General features: G+C 34.5%; 1 protein-coding gene across 4 annotated transcripts in view; it reads left to right on the forward strand.

Moving 5' to 3' along the window:
• The window catches only part of kiaa1549la (KIAA1549-like a), a 47,686-nt gene that overhangs the window by 15,711 nt on the left and 13,722 nt on the right, over window positions 1-18,253 (forward strand). For 3 of the 4 annotated variants that reach the window (XM_042752647.1, XM_042752648.1, XM_042752646.1), the window contains exons 2-13: window positions 1,201-1,551; window positions 3,111-3,713; window positions 4,540-4,655; window positions 7,158-7,380; window positions 7,612-7,745; window positions 7,874-8,042; window positions 9,373-9,432; window positions 9,862-10,013; window positions 10,482-10,653; window positions 12,775-12,935; window positions 14,159-14,194; window positions 17,385-17,572. In XM_042752647.1, coding sequence (XP_042608581.1) covers window positions 1,201-1,551; window positions 3,111-3,713; window positions 4,540-4,655; window positions 7,158-7,380; window positions 7,612-7,745; window positions 7,874-8,042; window positions 9,373-9,432; window positions 9,862-10,013; window positions 10,482-10,653; window positions 12,775-12,935; window positions 14,159-14,194; window positions 17,385-17,572 — 2,365 coding nt within the window. The remainder of the gene's footprint in view (window positions 1-1,200; window positions 1,552-3,110; window positions 3,714-4,539; window positions 4,656-7,157; window positions 7,381-7,611; window positions 7,746-7,873; window positions 8,043-9,372; window positions 9,433-9,861; window positions 10,014-10,481; window positions 10,654-12,774; window positions 12,936-14,158; window positions 14,195-17,384; window positions 17,573-18,253) is intronic. The other variant, XM_042752649.1, reaches the window with a different exon arrangement.

Genomic DNA, 18,253 nt, shown 5'->3' on the forward strand with positions numbered 1-18,253 from the left:
ATAAAGTAAAGAGCTGTAAAGGTCGATTAATCACGTTATTAATCATCTCAAATCGACTTGCCAACAGTCGTGGATGGCAATCGAGAGAAGGGCTGCTGTGATTTTCTTTTCTGAAACGTTAAGCAAGCTAAATAATTCAAAGCTACCCAAGAGAGTAATGTTAATGTAAAGGGACTTAAAGTAAGTGCATTAAAAATATTCTTTACTTGCCTTCACTATACATGCACACTTTTGCATTGCAAAAAAAAAAAATTATAATAATAATCTCAATCAGCAATTTTGTATTTTTACAGTACATTTTAATACAAGATACATGAACTGAATTTTAACATTTTACTGTAAAACTTGTTTCCAGGGAACATATTTCAAATTAAGTAGTTTCTTTGTTGTAAACATAAAACTAAATCAGTTTTGTATTACATTTACAATTACAATTACTGTTTTATAATTATAATTACTGAAAATACTTTTCTTATAAATGTACTTTTCAAAAAACAAGCAAGGAACATCAATGAATGAGTTTAGAAAAAATAGCTAGATTAAATATTAAATAAGCGTTAAATTCATCCAAAATTGCTGTTAGGAAAATTTTGATGGCTATACTATATGTTCTATACATTTTTATATGTTTTTAAAACAATATGCATTTATCTTTTATAGAGATAATAATACTTGTTTTTTTTTTTTTAATAATCTTGAATTAAGTTTAAAATATTTTTCTAAATGTATCTTGTATGAAAATATTTGTATTGTTAAAAAAAAAAGAAAAGAAAAGGACAAAAGTGTTGTGCTTTTAGTTTATCAAGATGCTAACGACAAACTCGATTGAAATTGTGAATTGAGTCTTCGGTGCATAAAACGTGTTTCAAAATTAGTCACTTAAAATATTCCAAGTCCACAATGCTCCCTTAAAAGACACCTTATGTAGGCAGCGAGGCAGCCTGCTAGGTTTGTTTCCCCATCATTTTTCTTTGTCTCAAATACCTTGAGAGCAATTTAATACAGCGCATTATCATTAATGCTGATTAAATAACAGTGCGTGTCATTAGGTTTGCAAGCTTAATGCAGCTGCCTCTAATGCCATCAAGTATGAAATCATACACTTATTTTTTAGATTTCCTCTAGTGCATTTCCTCCTATAAGACAAAGACAGTAAATGTTTATGATTTTGCACCATAACATCTCTTTTTTCATTACCAGATGAAGCAAGACTCGAGGCGTCAGGACAACCCCTCAGTCCTTCCCAGGTTCCCACCGGAGCGCCAAACATCACAGTCTCTTCATCGCTGCTGGAGGACGAAGACTTCGCCTCGCAGTTCCACTCCCCACCAGCGAGGGCAGAAAGCACAAGGGAGCAGCCTGTGTTCGCCTCAGTGCAGACCCTGCAGGTTGCAGAGACACAGCCTAAGGCGCTGGTGCATTCTCTGCCCTCCCCACCCGGCAACAGTGACAATCGCACCAATCAAAAGTCCCCTGGGGAGCTGGCCGTCAGAGTGCCAAATCCACCGTCCCCGGCACATAAAATCAACAGTGTCTTGACCACTAGCTCAGGTACTGCTAGATTGTGAGCTTTTGAATCAATGCTGTGTACAGAAATCAAGAAGTGGTGTATTTAAAGGAGTTTCTTTTCAGGGACTTTGCTGATTTGATGTTGTCGTCATCCTTTCTTCACCATTCGTTCATCACCATCATCATCATTTTCAAGGTCATCGTGTTTGTTGTTATCGTAATCATCACCATCAACATTTTTTACAATAATATCTTTAAAGTCAACATGAGATTGCATTCACATCCCATTTTATTTGCGCAACGTGACATATTTCTGAGTAAAAAAGTGAAAAAATTTAAGACTTTTTAGGATTTGATAGATATAATATGATATTATTGGTTAATATTCTTTTTTTAAAGAAATTAATACTTTTATTCAGCAAGGATGATTCAATTGTTTAAAAAACATGACAGTAAAAATATTTATATGTTTCTATTAATTTTAAGTTATTTAAAAATCCTGAACAAAAAATATATCACCGTTTCCACAAAATTATTAAGCAGCACAGCTGTTTTTAACATTGATAATTATAATAATAAGAAATGTCTCTTGAGCAGCAAATCAGCATATTAGAATGATTTCTGAAGGATCATATGACACTTTTTTTTACTGTATTTTTGATCAAATAAAGACAAACATGGTGAGCATTACCAGCCCTTTTTGATAGGAATGCACGATAAATATCAGCATGATAATAATGCGCATCTTGTCAGTAAAGCCGGTTCTGTAATCAGCTGTAAATCTCTACATGTACGTTCTTTCACATGGAGCAACATTTACTACACAGAGCCGTTGTTCACTGACAAGCTACACAAAACATGCGCAAAATATGATCGTGGTTTTGCGCAGCTTATTTATCGTGATTGTTGTTTTGCGCAGCATATTTATCGTGCATCCCTATTTTTAGAACAGTGGTGTTATTTTAGTATCATTGAGATACTATTAAAGTTTTTAGTAATACTTTGAATCAGTTTTTATTTTTATATTTGTCATATATTTTAATAAATATATTTTGTATATTTTCTGTTTTTATTTTAGTTGTGTTAAATTTTAAGTAATTTTGTTGTGCTTTGCCATTTTAAGTAGTTATTTATATTTTCTGTGTAGTTTAACATTTTTTTTATTGCAGTTGAATTATTTTAGGTTATACTAAATTCATACTAAAAGCATCCCTCTGAAATAAAATGTTTTCTTTTTTTCTTTTATTTTTTGATTATTATAACCCTGATTGGGTGAACTTTGATTTCATGTTGACATTAAAGCCGAAGTGTGTAATTTTTGCACATCCCAACTATCCCCACAACTTTTACTCTCACTGAATCTGTTCATCTGATCAGTGCAAGATTGATCATTATCTTCAGTTTTATTCGGTTTGATGACACTAGTGGTGCAAAAATTACACACTTCAATAAGTCCCGCTACTGCATAATCCCCAAGAGTTACATCCGTCCTCTCCCACATGTCCTATGTGTCATTCTTCACCATCAGCGAGCATTCATGTGTGTCCTCGATCTCACTTCCTGCTCCTGAGGTGACTCACTCAAACGTTCTCTGCTTTCAGACGAGACTCTTAGTGAATTCCCCAGGAACCCTGATCTTCCCACCGCCCCGGGATCCTCTTTTATGATTGTGGCAGAGACAGATGCTGCACTCTCTGACAATGTGACAACTTCGGTCTCAATTTCCGCTTTTAACGGCACCTCTCCTGAAAGAGCTGAAAACGCTTCATCCGGCGCTTCAGCAAGCAGCAACTCCCACACTGTGACCAGCGACAGTCTGCAGCTCACCACAGTGACCACCACGACTGTCACGCCCTTGACTGTGACATCGACGACTGTGACTCTGCCCACTGCCGTCGTTGTGGCGAAAGAGGTCGCGACCACCGTGCCGACCACGACAGCCACCCAGACCACAACAACCGAGACGGAACCACCGACGACAGCCACCACTACCACTACGACAACAACTACCACCACCACCACAAAAGTAGCACCAACAACCACCAAAACACCCACAACCACTTTAGCAACCACGACAACGACAACCCCTCGTCAAACCACCGCTGTATCTACCTCTGGAAGTACCACGACTAAACCGAGCAGCCCTCCAACTGACAGTTCACCTTTGACCTGTAATGTGACCGAGAGATTATGGGTGAAAACAGGTGAGCCCTGTTTACTCTATTAGCACGTCTATTAGCACTGGTTTTAGCGATAATTCGCTAAAGGAATTAGGCAATTTTAGTTGATTTAGTTACAGTTGCACCAATAATCAGCAAATTTAGCAGGTTATTGAGCGGAATTGTAGATTGCGTTGAAATATTGTTGAACTGATAGTATTGGTAATAAAACCTAAACAGTGTTTGTGGGAAAAAATTATTAGGTTATAAGGAAAACCCAATCAGGACACCAATGTTTCCAAGTTACCCCAATTTTGCTTTGCATGTATATGTTTTTGGGGTTTGTTGCATTTGTTTGCCTAGCCTAAAATATTTCAGTCTTTTCGATTAGAATTTAATTGTAATTATTTATTTATTTTTTGGTTCGCAGTGTTTTGTGCATGTAAGCACACTTAGTCAGATGTTAAGCCAAGACTAAAATATTTCAGTTTTTGAAATTAGATTTTAGTTGTATTTTTTAGTTGAACATCTATGAAATGATAAATATACATTAAAGTAACAAATCTATTTTGACATTTAAATTATGCTCAGCTTATTACAACAGAGCCATATGACAAAACCAATGTACAAATACACATATCTACTTAATCTAGTGAAAGACTTTATTATGCAAATAATATTACCATACGCAGTAATTTTACTCCTCCTCTCCCACATTCTACAGTGACGGCATATGCACTGCAGTGAAGCCAACATATGTTCACTGTAAACAGACATGTTTATAGGCATGGCTGTCCCACTTGGGATCTGAGCTGCTTTGAGATGCTTAGAAAATCATGACTTTCATATGTGTTGTATTTATTCCCCCCAGTGTTGTCCATCCAGATGCGACGAAATCGCCTAGAAGCTGGAATGAGACAGGACCTGTCTAAAGGTATCACGCAGGCACTTCAGAGAGCCTTCAACGACAGCAACATCCGTGTTCAGGTTGGTGGTTTTGCATTGTTTTTTGAGCCAAAAGCCACTACACAGTTATAAAACTTCAAAGGTTTGGGGTTGGTAAGATTTTTCAATGTTTTTGAAAGAAGTCAGAAGGATTTAATGCATAATTTAAAAATAATTAGCATGCTAGTATGCACAGTGTACAGACTATACACTGCAGCAATAATAAAAATGGTTGTATGCTTATCCAAACCCTTCTCTCTCTTCCATTGCAAGAACAACATGAAATAAGAAATGCTAAATAAATAAAGAACTAATCAGAATAGTTGGTTGCCATTGGAAACACGGTAAAATAGTCTTTAAACAGTAGACTCAAGATAAGCACAGTGCTTTGACCACAGTCCTCTGGGACCTTATCACTGTTGCATCATGGGAATTGTAGTTTAGCAGAGGACAATGTGGTGGGAGGCTGCGTGGGAGGTGTTTCCTGTTTATGTTCAGTGTGCAGCTCATTGAATGTGATTGTGTAGAACATCTCCCTGTTTTCAAGGGCTGAGAAAGGATCGTCTTATGAAACACTTGGTTCGAAGCCTAAGGAGCATTCGCACGTCTGTCCGTCAGAAAGGCACGTCCAAAAATAGCACAGCGCTGGTACCTCATATGCTGCAAATAAAAAATCGATATCATGGCAACAGCAGAGACAATGTGCTGAGGGGAGCACAGTTGCCTAAACAGAGATTTAAAGGAACAGTTTGCTAAAAATGTTAATTCTGTCATCATTTAATCACCCTCATATCATTCCAAACCTGTATGACTCTCTTAAGTTTAAGTTGTTAGTCATACAAGTCATATGGGTTTGAGTCTTAGTAAATGATGACCGAATTTTCATTTTTGGGTGTACTGTCTCTTTAATTGCGAATGACCACTGAAAAGGTTGTTATTAGCATTTGAAGAGTGACTGTCTGTGTCTATTAAGCTCTGTACCGAATGACTCAATCTGTCTCTATTTTCGTCCATTTCACTCAATGTGTAATTTTTTTCCCTCCTCTTTCTCCTCCTCCTCGTCAACTGTCCGTCAGATCAGAGGTTCTGTATGATTACAGACCCTGGAGGTGATCTGCAGGAGACGACACAATCACTATCTACACATGAACAGGGGGAAAGAGAGAGAGAGAGAGAGAGAGAGTGTTTGTGTTGGAGTTAAAAGAGAGAGATGGTCAGTCAGCTTGGCTCAATATGATGAAATTTATTCATGTGGGATTTGTATTAGCATTTGCCTCAAGCGCTTAACAATAAACAAAGCCAGTAAGAGCATTTGTGCGAATATAGCACTATAAATAAAAACAGCATATGATTTTAGTAAGGCATATTTGAACATCTAAAAACTTGTTAAAATATTGATACTGTGTACATTGTTTACAAACACAGTAATATTTAATTTTAATTTATCCATGCATCATGGGAGATTTTTTGTGTTTTTTTTTTCCACAATGTGTCATTTCCTTCACGTCTCAGTTGCTGTATTGTGTTTCATAGCATTCTGTGATGGAAATTATATTTTTTTGAGTAAAATGACTGATTCCTTTGTATTGCTAAGACTAATTTAATAGCTTGCATTTTGTGTGTCCTTAATACACACAATTAAATAATATTTGTTAAAATTACAGTTTGACTGGAAATGGCACAATAGAAATATTATATCATTTTGGAAAATGTAATTATTCTCTCAAAGTAAATATCAAAACTAATCATGCCATTATTTGTTTAGATTACTATAGTTTAAAATGTAATAATTAGTAGTTTTTTTATGACAGATTTTCATATTTTAAGACAGAAAGTTTTTGTGAGAACAAAACAAAATCTGAAAGTTGAAAAAAAAATCTGCAATTTATTTAATATATTTATTAAACATTAGAATTTCAATTATCAATAATATTATGAATACATTATTAATAATTAATGAATTTATTATTTTGTTTCCTTTATTTACTCAATTTGTAATTTTTTTATTTGTTTACATTTTATATACCGGTATGTAATTTATTTTTTATGTTTTTGAATAAAGTCTCTTATGTTCACCCCGTCTGCATTTATTTTATCAAACTGAAATGTTGTGAAATATTGTTACAATTATTATTGCATATTATTATTATTATTATTATTATTATTTGTTCTAATAAATTTTAAAATGTCATTTATTCCTGTAATGGCAAAACCACCATTACTTCTTCATTACAGTCTTCAGTGTCCACACAATCCTTCAGAAATCAATTTATTTACACTAGAAATCTTTTGCAACATTATAAATGTCTCGAGTTTTGATTGATTTAATGTATTCTTGCTGAATAAGAGTATTAATTTGTAAAAATCTTGCTGACCCCAGACTTTCGAATGGTAGTGTTCTAGTTAAAATTGTATTTGTCACACCACAGGACCATTTGAAAAGAACTTGCCAAAGAGCTGATAAAGATTGGTGAAAAAATACATTGTGTCAGATGTCCATTACCATATATCCATGTCATTTTACATGATCTATGTTCTTTCTAGTTGGAAAGAGATATCTGCACGCCTTCTAATGTGACTGTGGGCTACTACGTCTTGAGAGGGAAGTCTGTGTTGGTGGCCTCTGTTGTGATGGACACATTAGTTTCCTATGGCTTTGACAAGCTACTGAATGACATCAGAGAGTATGTTCCCGTGGTGTTGGCCATCCCCAATCCTGTGGCCCCATGGTTGCCCAGCCTAGGCATCCACCTGCAACTCAAAACGGGTATGATTCTTTTCCAACTGAAGTTTATTGGAAAATCTGACTGGAAATGATTTATCTGACAAGTTTTATGCTTGAGCACCTTTGTTTACCCTTTTTTGCATTACATATCCAACCAGTCTTAATCCCACCATCATTTATTGTTAATGAAATTGCATTTTACGCAGTTGAAACTTGGTAACTGGAATGTGGGATCTGTTTTTGTTTAACAGTTTGTTGTTTTCCTACATATAGTTCTCAGGTTTGTTGGGCCAATGGACAACATCAAGTCTTGCGGCTTCATCCAAATGATGGAGCAACGATTGGAAAATGTGTTTGCTGAGGCGCAGGAGAAAGTGGAGGACTCTTATGGGACTCTTTCTGTTGAGGTATTTTTTCAATTGAACTTGAAAACAAAGTTTGATAAATGGCTTATCTTCAGAGGTCTGATAACGCCGTTCCTCTGAGGACTCGTCTGTTGGATTTGGATTTATAGTTTGTTTGTGTTTTCGGACAGATTCTGAACACGTATCAAACTGGGAATTCGTTGGCAGTCACTCTTGTGTATGTGGTGTGGAACGGTAGCACTCCGTTGAACGGTACTGTGTCCAGCGGTCTCCTTAACCAGCTCACTGCCGAGCTGGTGGGCTACTTTCTCTTCTTCCCCCCTCTGATCATCGCTGAGCGTAAGTTTCAGCTCGTGTTTACCGCTTGATGTTACATTGACTTGCTGCACTGCTGGTGTTTACATGTTAGTGCACATTAAAATGGTAGTTCATGTTTATTTCTGTTTGAATCCATGAGTTTGTTTTCCTTGAGGCAGAGATCTTCAGTTTTGGTTGATCTAAAAGACATTTTCCAAGGATGCATAACATTTTCCTTTTTTGGATGGGCAGTGCATTTAGCAAATTTGCATAGTGCAAATTTTTGGGAAGTTGACTTGTTTTTCTGTGTAACTTGCTATACTCCATTTAAAATTATTTTAAAGGGATAGTTCACCCAAAAATGAAAATTCTGTCATTAATTACTCACTCTCATGTCGTTCCAAACCCGTAAGGTCTCCGTTTATCCTCAGAACACAAATTAAGATATTCTTGATGAAATGCGAGAGCTTTCTGACCCTCCATAGACAGCAAGGGAACTACTACGGTCAAGGCACGGAAACGTAGTAAGGACATCGTTAAAATAGTCCATGTGTAATTAATGACAGAATTTTCATTTTTGGGTGAACTATCCCTTTAAACAGCTATTTTTCCCTGTTTTTTAAAATGATGATGATGATTAATATTATTATAGTTATTATTATTATTATTATTTGATATCAGTACTGTGATAAAAAGTCTTGCCTTAAAAGTCCAGATGTGCTTTAAATGAAATCATGTAGATATAAATGAAATATCATGGAGATTCACAATAATATGTGAATAATAATTATAATAAATAAAATTATTAATATAATATATAATAATTAATAACACATTACAAATGTATGTATTGAATAGTACAATAGACAGGAAATTCAATATTTTTAATTCAGTTTTCTTGTGATACATAATCAATTATTAATTTGTAATATATAATTATAAAAACAATATATTATATAATTAATGCAATATTTTTATATTGCATTAAAATAAATATTTATGTATTTAATGGATATTATGTTGACATTCAATATTCGCTTTTTTATTCAAGTTTTTTTTTTTGTAATTTAAGTAAAATGTAATTTTAACAAATATAACAAAGAAACAAAATGTCTGTGCCATGGATAAGAAAACATATTTTGTAAAATATACATGCTAAAAAGCATACTTTTATTGCATTTAAAAAAAAAAATAATAATAATAATTGATCAGCTCATTTTATGCATTAGACTGTTAACAATAACTAAGGATATCAATAAAAAAAATAACATTTATCCTTACTTATGTATGAGTATGATGTATGACAGACTTCAGTTTTTCCCAGAATGGTCTTCTAATAAGCATCTGTCTGTCTTTCCCTCTCTTTTCACAGCTCTAGAGTACCACAACCTTAACACTTCAGTAGCAACCCGAGATTACTGGGTAATCACAGGTAATTACCTCAACAGTTCAGCTGCTAACCAGCACCCAGACAGCTATTTGCCAGCATGTGTTACGTGATTAAGTCTAGCTAATGTTTTTCCCTGCTTCTTTTAAACACGTCTTCTTCCTTGAGGAGAGCTATTGATGTATTATTTAGCTTCCTCCATCAAATGATTTGAGATCACATCAGAATATCGAGTGTGAAAATTTCATTTCTAGCTTTAAGTTCTTGCACTCAATGTTCTTTCTGTTGCCTTAGCTAGCTCTTCCTCCCCCTTCTTTCCCCGTTCATCCTTTTTTATCATTGTCAGGAGAACGAATCCTTTTACCAAGGTCAATTCTATAGTAATTGCAGTTTTTTAGACTTAAAATGTAAGAAAGGTATGTTCTCCTTGTCACCTTGCTTCATCACTCTCTGTCGTTCTCTCTCTCTCCGCAGTAATTCAGGATGTTGACAGCTCTTCTCTTGAGGGGAGTTATCAGAGCTTTGCTAGTCTAATGGAGCAGCGGCTGGCAGAGCTCTTTCTGGTTGCCAGTCGACGCGGCCTCCGCTTCAGGAGAGCCACAACTGTGGGCGATTACACCGTCCAGGTGTGCCATCAGTTTGTTCTTTGCTCATTTTTCTTGTCCTGAGAAAATGGACTAAATATTTTGATGACTCATCCTGCACTACACAGGTTATTTGTCCAGTCAAATGCTCTAGAATGAGAAAGCCCCGCCCCCAATAGAACCTGCAACAAATTAGCAAGTGGTCAAATGTGTTCATGGCTGCGACATACTGTAAAAAAAAGCTTATTTATTATTTAAAACAGTGGATGGGGACCATGTTACTCACTTGGAACGCAAAGAAGTTAGCCAATCATAAAATAGGTCATTTTCATATAAACATCTGTTTTGGCACAAGAAAGTTCTGCATGGAATTCAAGTGAAAAAATGTATAGAGTATGGCCTATTTAAAACTGAAAATTGGTGTCATGTCCAATTCAATTGAAGGTTTAGAGTTTCTAAAGTTTATTTTGGAAATATCAAACATGAACTCAGGGTGTTTTCCTCATACAGATGGTCAGCATTCGGCGGCTGTCTGGTCCTAAAAACCCAGCTGAAATGACCTACTACATACAAGTAGATGGCTCTCCCATAACTGGCAGTGCTGCAGCTAAGACCCTCAACACGGTGGACTCTCAGACCATGGCTCTCACTCTGGGCTACTTCGTCCAAGTTCAAGCAGAGCGTATGTATATAATACACTACTGAACTACTGTTTATGTTTAAGGTGTCAAAAGTGATTAGTACATTATAGTTTATGTTTTGTTATGTTATGTTATGACAGAACATTTTCTGTACATTTTTGCCATATGCACATAAACTGACAGTCACCACTTACAAGCTACTACTAAATATTTTAGAAACTTAATTGTTTGTAAAGTTGCTTTCAACGATTTGTATCGTAAAAAGCACTATACAAATAAACTTGAATTTAATTAAATTATGTTAGCGGTGCTTGCTAATGCTCATTCCTACGGTTGGTGTTTTGACCCCTAATCAGAACTATTAAATTCAGTGTGCAAGTCAGTCACACACCATTTTATCTCTATTTGTGTTACTGAAATTTGTTGTTTTTTGTATGGTATAGTTTTTGTTATTTTTTATATGTACAGTTTTAATCAGCTGTTTTTGTAAGCTTGTTTTGAAAGCATGTTTCCACTATAGATAAAAATTTAAATGGTAATTTCAACTTTTATATCACGATTCTGACTTTTGTTTTAATCAGCTGGATATGAAAGCACTCACTTTTTTTACACTCCTGGATAAAAATCTCTAATCTCCGGAATTTCAACTTTTCGCAATTATTTTTCTCGCAATTCCAAGTTTAAATCTTGCAATTCTGACTTTTTCCTCTGAATTCTGTGTTTACATCTCACAATTCATTTTTTATTAAATTGGTTAATGTGAATGTTTTATCATGAAAAAAGTTATAATTTTGATTTTTATTTTTTTTAGTATTTTTTGGTTTCAAGCTTCCATATCTGGACTAAATAATTAAGTTTTTATTTTTGTTATTGTGTTGAGGACAAATTATACTTTAATTTTTAACGTACGTAAGGATATAAGTTAGGGCTGGGCGATAATCGATCACGATATTTTTTTTTTTAAATCAGTCGATATCAATAATTATCACGATAAATGTCAAATCTTAATTTATTTCAAGTTTGTAGTGAGCTCGCACTGCGCTGCCGTTTAAACTTTGATCCGAGGGAATTAATGGTCCGTGTGGCACCGTTCGCTCGGTTTTGCTCCGCTTTTGGTGCATAAACATTATCAAACATTTATCGAACTCTTCATATCATTTAAAATTATATTGCGATAATTATCGTTATCGATTTATTGCCCAGCCCTAATATAAGTATAGTGCGTATAGTATGCATGTATCTTAGTTTACATAAGAGTAAGCTACATAAGAGATACATTTAAATAAGATAAGTTAAAAAAGTTTAAATAAGAGATAGCTACAACTCTAATTTAAACAAATACAAAGGCAGTTTTGTTGGTTATAACTTCTGGAAAGAATAGTGCAGACACTGAACCACTGAAGGATGGAAGTTTTTGAAGTGCACATGTTGACTACCTATATTTGCGCATGTTATTGAATGAAATATACAGTCCTACGTTCGGCTGCACACATTCTCTAAGTGCTCATGTCAAAATTGAATTATACTTTGGACGCCATTTTTGGAGATCAAAAATCTCAGGCTTGGCAAGTAAGTATCTAGCTAGCCTTGCCTTGCCATTAACTTAGCATCAAATTTGGCACCACTTGCATTTATGGCAGAAAAAGTGAAAATCTTTATTAATGCAAGAACAGACGACTGAAATTTTTTATCAGAGAAACTCTGTGGAAATGAACCGAAAATTCGACTTTGACTTAATAAGGAACCAAAAAAAGTGAGCATGATAATGCTGACTTATTTTTCCAAATGGGTATATAGATATCTCACACCATGCTAGAGAAACCGCAGGGGATTTGGGTGTAGAGAGTTTACACAAGTTTACTGAGCTCTCAACTGGGGCGTCGAGCCCAGTTTGTCTGCCGGAGATGAGCAAAGCCCCAGTTTTGTATGAATAATACACAATCAGACCCAGCAGTGGGGGTTTAATCTCCCAGATAAGAGCTACAGCCGAAAGACAGATTCAGCTCATTAGGAGCTAACCACAGACAGTAGGAGACAGAGGGGAGTTGGATTACTGTAAGAGAGTGTGCTGGAGACGCAAGTGGCAGAAATCATGTGCAGACATTGTGAATGAATCTATTGATTTACAGTCTATGTTTGTGATTGTGTTTGTGTGTAAACAGCGGTGGTCAAGAGTCTGCCTAGTAACCTCTGGATACTGGCGGTCCTGATTCCTGTATCGCTGGTGATGGTTGTGGTGTTTATGGCGGTTGTTGTCATATGCAGGAGAAACCGAACCGTATTCAAGACCAGCGCGTTTCGCAATTTTCATCCCCGCACCAAGGTAGGCTACTTCAAACCACGACTTTTCAAATAAACACATCACTGTCTTGTCCAAATGTGGACGGTTATGTCAGCATCATATTAATAAATCCATTTAACATAACTTTATAAGAAAGTCCAGTGACAATTGGTCTCATTCACTATTAACTGGAATAGAGACATACCAATATTAATATTCTGACTGACAAAGATAAAATGATAGTTACTTAAATATATGACACATATTATTTTCTCTGAAAAGCTTAGAACCATTTTATAAATAAAACATGTTTAAATTATTTTTATAGAATTTTATATATTAATTTCATGAACAATTTAAAAGAATGTTCATGATTTTTATTTTTTATTATTTAATTTCCAATAATTTCTAGTTAGATTTCATTGTTTATTTTAATTCATATTCATTAATAATTATAACCTGAAATATATTTTTCAATATATATTTCATGTTATAATTATTAATTAACATTAATTATATTTATTAAATGTGTGTGTGTGTGTGTGTGTGTGTGTGTGTGTGTGTGTGTGTGTGTGTGTGTGTGTGTGTGTGTGTGTGTGTTAATTACATAAAAACTATAAATACATTTTGTATTTAAGTTATTTCTATTTTTTATTTTATTATTATTTTCGATTTACAAAGGTATTCATTTATTACACTTAAATTTAAGTATATTTATCAAAACACAAAAAATATATTTTTATATTTTTATAATTTATTAATTTAATATTTGTTAATGTTATATTAATCCATGTTTACAAATAGAAAATAATAACTGTATTTTATTGAAAATAAAAACTCTAATAAGAACCGTAAGTTATAACCGATAACATTCATGAGCACAAAAAGAAAATGTTACCACATAAAATTTCTGTTTGATTCATATGTGGATTTGTTTTTTTCTTCTTTGCAATATTAATGAATCAGGATTATTTTAAATGAGGGAATGAGACCCATTGTTGTGTCATACTGATGATGTTTTCTCAGTTTGACAACTAATAAAATTTCCTGCTTTCCTTTATGCTATTCACAAAATCCTTTTATTATTTTATTTTACATCTGAATATGTTGCTGGACATAAGCTTATGGAATGGTGGCTTGTTCCTCAAACATTCAGTGTTGTCACGACACATGATATGTGCTGTTTAAACCTTGGAATGACACATTTCACTTTAACGCCACCAAAATATCCCTCCAATTGTGTCTTCACTACTTTTCCTGTCCAGACCTCATATCGAAGAGATGGGAGTTATCACCACCAGGTATTTCTGGCTTGTGCATGGTGCTTTGCTGCATGTTTGTAGTCCACACATCCTTCTTGTTGACTGTGCTTGTGGGAAATCTGTCCTCCGGGAGAAGAGGGAAACAGAAGGTTATCTATCCTCCATGTAATCGATGTGCTGCTCAGGAAGATCTAGTGCACTGAGAATATCTTTGATCTGCACAGCACAAATATCTCCTTTCTTGTACCTCCATTGGAGATTGCAGGACGATGACTAATAACAGATTGGGGAGGATTTTAAGTATTGCCATAGTATTTACTGCAATTACGATTTCTTTGTCAATTTGGCATTCAAACAGATCCAGACCAAATGCAGGTTAAGAAACTAGGCCACCCCGAGCTGAGCGATATGCCAAGGTTACATATATGCATAATTAGGTGAAGTTTAAATAGATTGCAAGGACTTTTCATCTAAAAAGGGATACATTGAATGACCCAACAGGAAGGAGCTATAGGATCTGCTATATGTGCTCATGTGTAGAGGGAAGTTTTCATAGCAGATCATACGAGTTTGCAGACCATTAAGATTTTTTTCAAAGAAATTAATACTTTTATTCAGCAAGGATGCGTTAAATTGATCAAAACTGACAGTAAAGTCATTTACAGTTACAAATATTAACTGTACTTTCTATTTCTCAAAGAATCTTGATTGAATGTATCACAATTTCCACAAAAAATATCAAACTGATAAAAAACATTTATTGATTGGCAAATCAGCATATTAGAATGATTTCTAAAGGATCGAATGACATTGAAGACTCAGCTTTGCATCAGAGGAATAAATTTAATTTCAAAATATATAAAAATAGAAAATAGTTACTTTAAATTGTAATCATTTTCACAATTTTACTGTTTTTACTGTATTTTTGATCAAATAAATGCAGCCTTGGTGAGCAAAAGAGACTTTCTTTGTTGTGTGGAACTCAAATATATAGCAGAATATCTAAGCTGCTCTTTCTGTATAATGATAGTGAATGGTGAGCGAAGTTATCAAGCAAAATATTCAATGAATAACATCTTAAATTCAGTCTGTGTCTCACGCAAAGTTATCAAATGGCTTCAAAAGACTTGATATGTGATGCACAATTTATATAAACTGCTTTTATGATGTTTTTATAGGGCTTTTTGTCCTTTTAGGAGCTTGACAACACATGACCTCCATCCAGTTTAATTGTATGCAAAAGAGCAGCTTTGACATTCTGCTAAACTTCTGTTTTTGTGTACCACCGAAGAAACTAAGTTAAATGGGTATGAAACATGAGGGTAAGCCTTTTCTGAGTGAACTATCCCTGTAGTATAACTGCATTGTTTTTAGTAATGAAGTAAAACAATATGCAAATCAATTGTAATTATGATAATCGTCTCTTTGATCATACTCCCTCTTAGCCGTGTTCTCTGATCTGAAAACATTCCCTACTCCGTCCAATTAAGACGTCCTTTCAGGAACATGATTTTGCCTATGCACGGTAATTTGCGGATCAGTGTATAAAGCGTTCCGGTTTCACACAAGAGCATCCCATGTTAGCATAAGGGAATTGGAGAAGGTGTGTGAATGTTCACTGGATGATCGGAATGGGAATAAAGTCATATAAGGATTTCAGATGCTGACACTGATGATTCGTCAGGCTCAGACGTGATCAATTCTGTGTGCACGCATGCATGCTTTTTGCTTCAAAGATGTGTTTGAACAGTCCTTATGTGTTTCCCCAGCTTGTTTGCACAGTTCACATCCCGTGCAAGACTTACAACCTGGATTCTATGCTTAAATCAAATTGAACTTGGATTAAACTAAGATTTATATAAGGGGTCTGTGGACTGCCACGACCCGCGTCAGCCAGTGAAAGACTCTGGCTCCTCTCAAATACAGTCGGAGGGAGCGCGAGTGAATTATAGTTCAGCTGAGCATGTGAGTTATATTTGAGTGGGATTTGACCTTATTCAAGGTCAGCGTCCGATAGGATAGAGAATGCTCAGGAAGATGATACTAAAATTAAAATTCTGCTTTTCACAGAAGTTTATACTTTTCTTTTTTGTTTCTTTTTGGTGTAACATTTTCGCTACATAAATGTATTATTTAATTTTTAAATTTTTTTTAGTTAATTTTTTTTTGTATATATAATTAACAAAAAATAGTATGTGTGTGTGTGTGTGTGTGTGTGTGTGTGTGTGTGTGAGAAATAAAAATGTAAGTAAATAAATAACTAAAAATTTATAAATGTAATATTACATTTAAGCTGTTATTCATCAAATATTTTGCTTGAAATATATATATATATTAATATTAAATTTAAGCTGTTATTCATCAAATATTTTGCTTGAAATATATATATATATAATAGTAATATTATTGTATAATTTATATATATTGTAAATATATTATAACATTTTTAATTTTAATTGATGGTATATATAATTAACAAAATATTATATATATACATTTATAAATTCAATTGATGGTATATATAATTAACAAAATATTATATATTATATATTATATAATTAACAAAATATTATATATATAAATTGTTTAAATAAGTAAATGTAAATTAATAAATATCATATATATAAATTGTTTTTATTTTTAAATTATTAAATTTTTTTAAATAATTTTAATGTTGGTTATGTATAATTTATCAGCCATAACATGAAAATAATTATCAGCTTGTTGCATTGGCCAGAATTTTAATATTATACATTCAACATAATTATTTTTGCGATTCTGCGTGATGACACAAGGTGTAGAAATTATACACCTCCCTAATAGATCTTGTAAATGTGGCAACAGCATGTGCAAAGCGCAACCTATCATGAATTATTAATCGAATTAATCACACATTTTCCACATTTACATGATAACAGCGATGCCCTGTGACACTTTTTTAAGATCCAACAGGCACCCTGCCTCCGTGCGCCCAGTTCTGCAGGAGATTGATCCATAATTCATTAAAACGAGGGCTTCATAGCTCTTCCATTTTAAATATCCCATGGCAGCTTGATGCCTCGTATGCGGGCTCTATGAAATATAGTTAGAGTTAAAGTACCTTCCGCCCATGGATAAATTAGGATGGCCGGCATTCCTTTGCTGATTGAAATAAAATGCCCAATGCTGCATTGTGTAACTCTTACTTTCTTCTCCCCCGTCCAACCACGGCACATCATTTCCTGTCCAGCCCGTGCAGGGTTTCGACTACGCCAAGCAGCACATGGGCCGGCCAGGTGAGGAGGCTCTCACTGTCACCAAGGAAACACTCGTCCTGTCCCTCCCGGTACGGGACGCCCCCCTTACACAAGACAGGGTGGCGGCATTACAAGATGGTACGGCCTCAAAAAGACCCCAGTCGACAGAGATGCATCTCAGGTGAGTGCTTTTATTATAGAACAAAGGAAGTATGTGCATATTTTTAGTCGTACCAAATGGAATAAGCTAGTATGATAGTATATCGCTCAACTCTCTATAGAACACTAAAGCCTTTAAAGCCTGAGCATCATAAATGTTTTAAAAGCCATCCAACCCGATATGACCACACAGTTCTATTTCTTATCTTCTTCCACTGAAAAATCAAGTCCTCCTCAAGTATGACGAATAATTACCACTGAGCAGATTGAGCTCTTGACTTGACTAGACGCAGCAGGGACAATGAGAACCGTGGAGGGAAGAACAAAGTACTCTGTGTGACATATTTTTAGAATCAAAATCAAGAAAGACAGACACTTATCACCAATGCCAACATCTGCCTGCTGCATACTTTATTTTATTTGAAACATGTTTTTTCCCTCTGATCTTTTTTATTTGCATGCATGTATATCTGTAATGGATTAGTAATTGTGCAAGATCAAATGACCTTTTCCGTTATCTAATGTTCAAAGTCAAACTTTAAATATGCTAATAATTTAATAATGTAAATCTTTCGGAACTCTTTAGCTAATCAGATTTTTTTTTTTTTTTAAACAAGTCTCTATGCACACCAAAGCTAAATTTATTTCATGTAACATAACCGTAAAAACAGTAATATTGTTAAATATTATTTACAATATAAAA

This window comes from Cyprinus carpio, chromosome B25 (genome assembly GCF_018340385.1).
Source record: "Cyprinus carpio isolate SPL01 chromosome B25, ASM1834038v1, whole genome shotgun sequence".
NCBI classification, from domain to species: domain Eukaryota; kingdom Metazoa; phylum Chordata; class Actinopteri; order Cypriniformes; family Cyprinidae; genus Cyprinus; species Cyprinus carpio.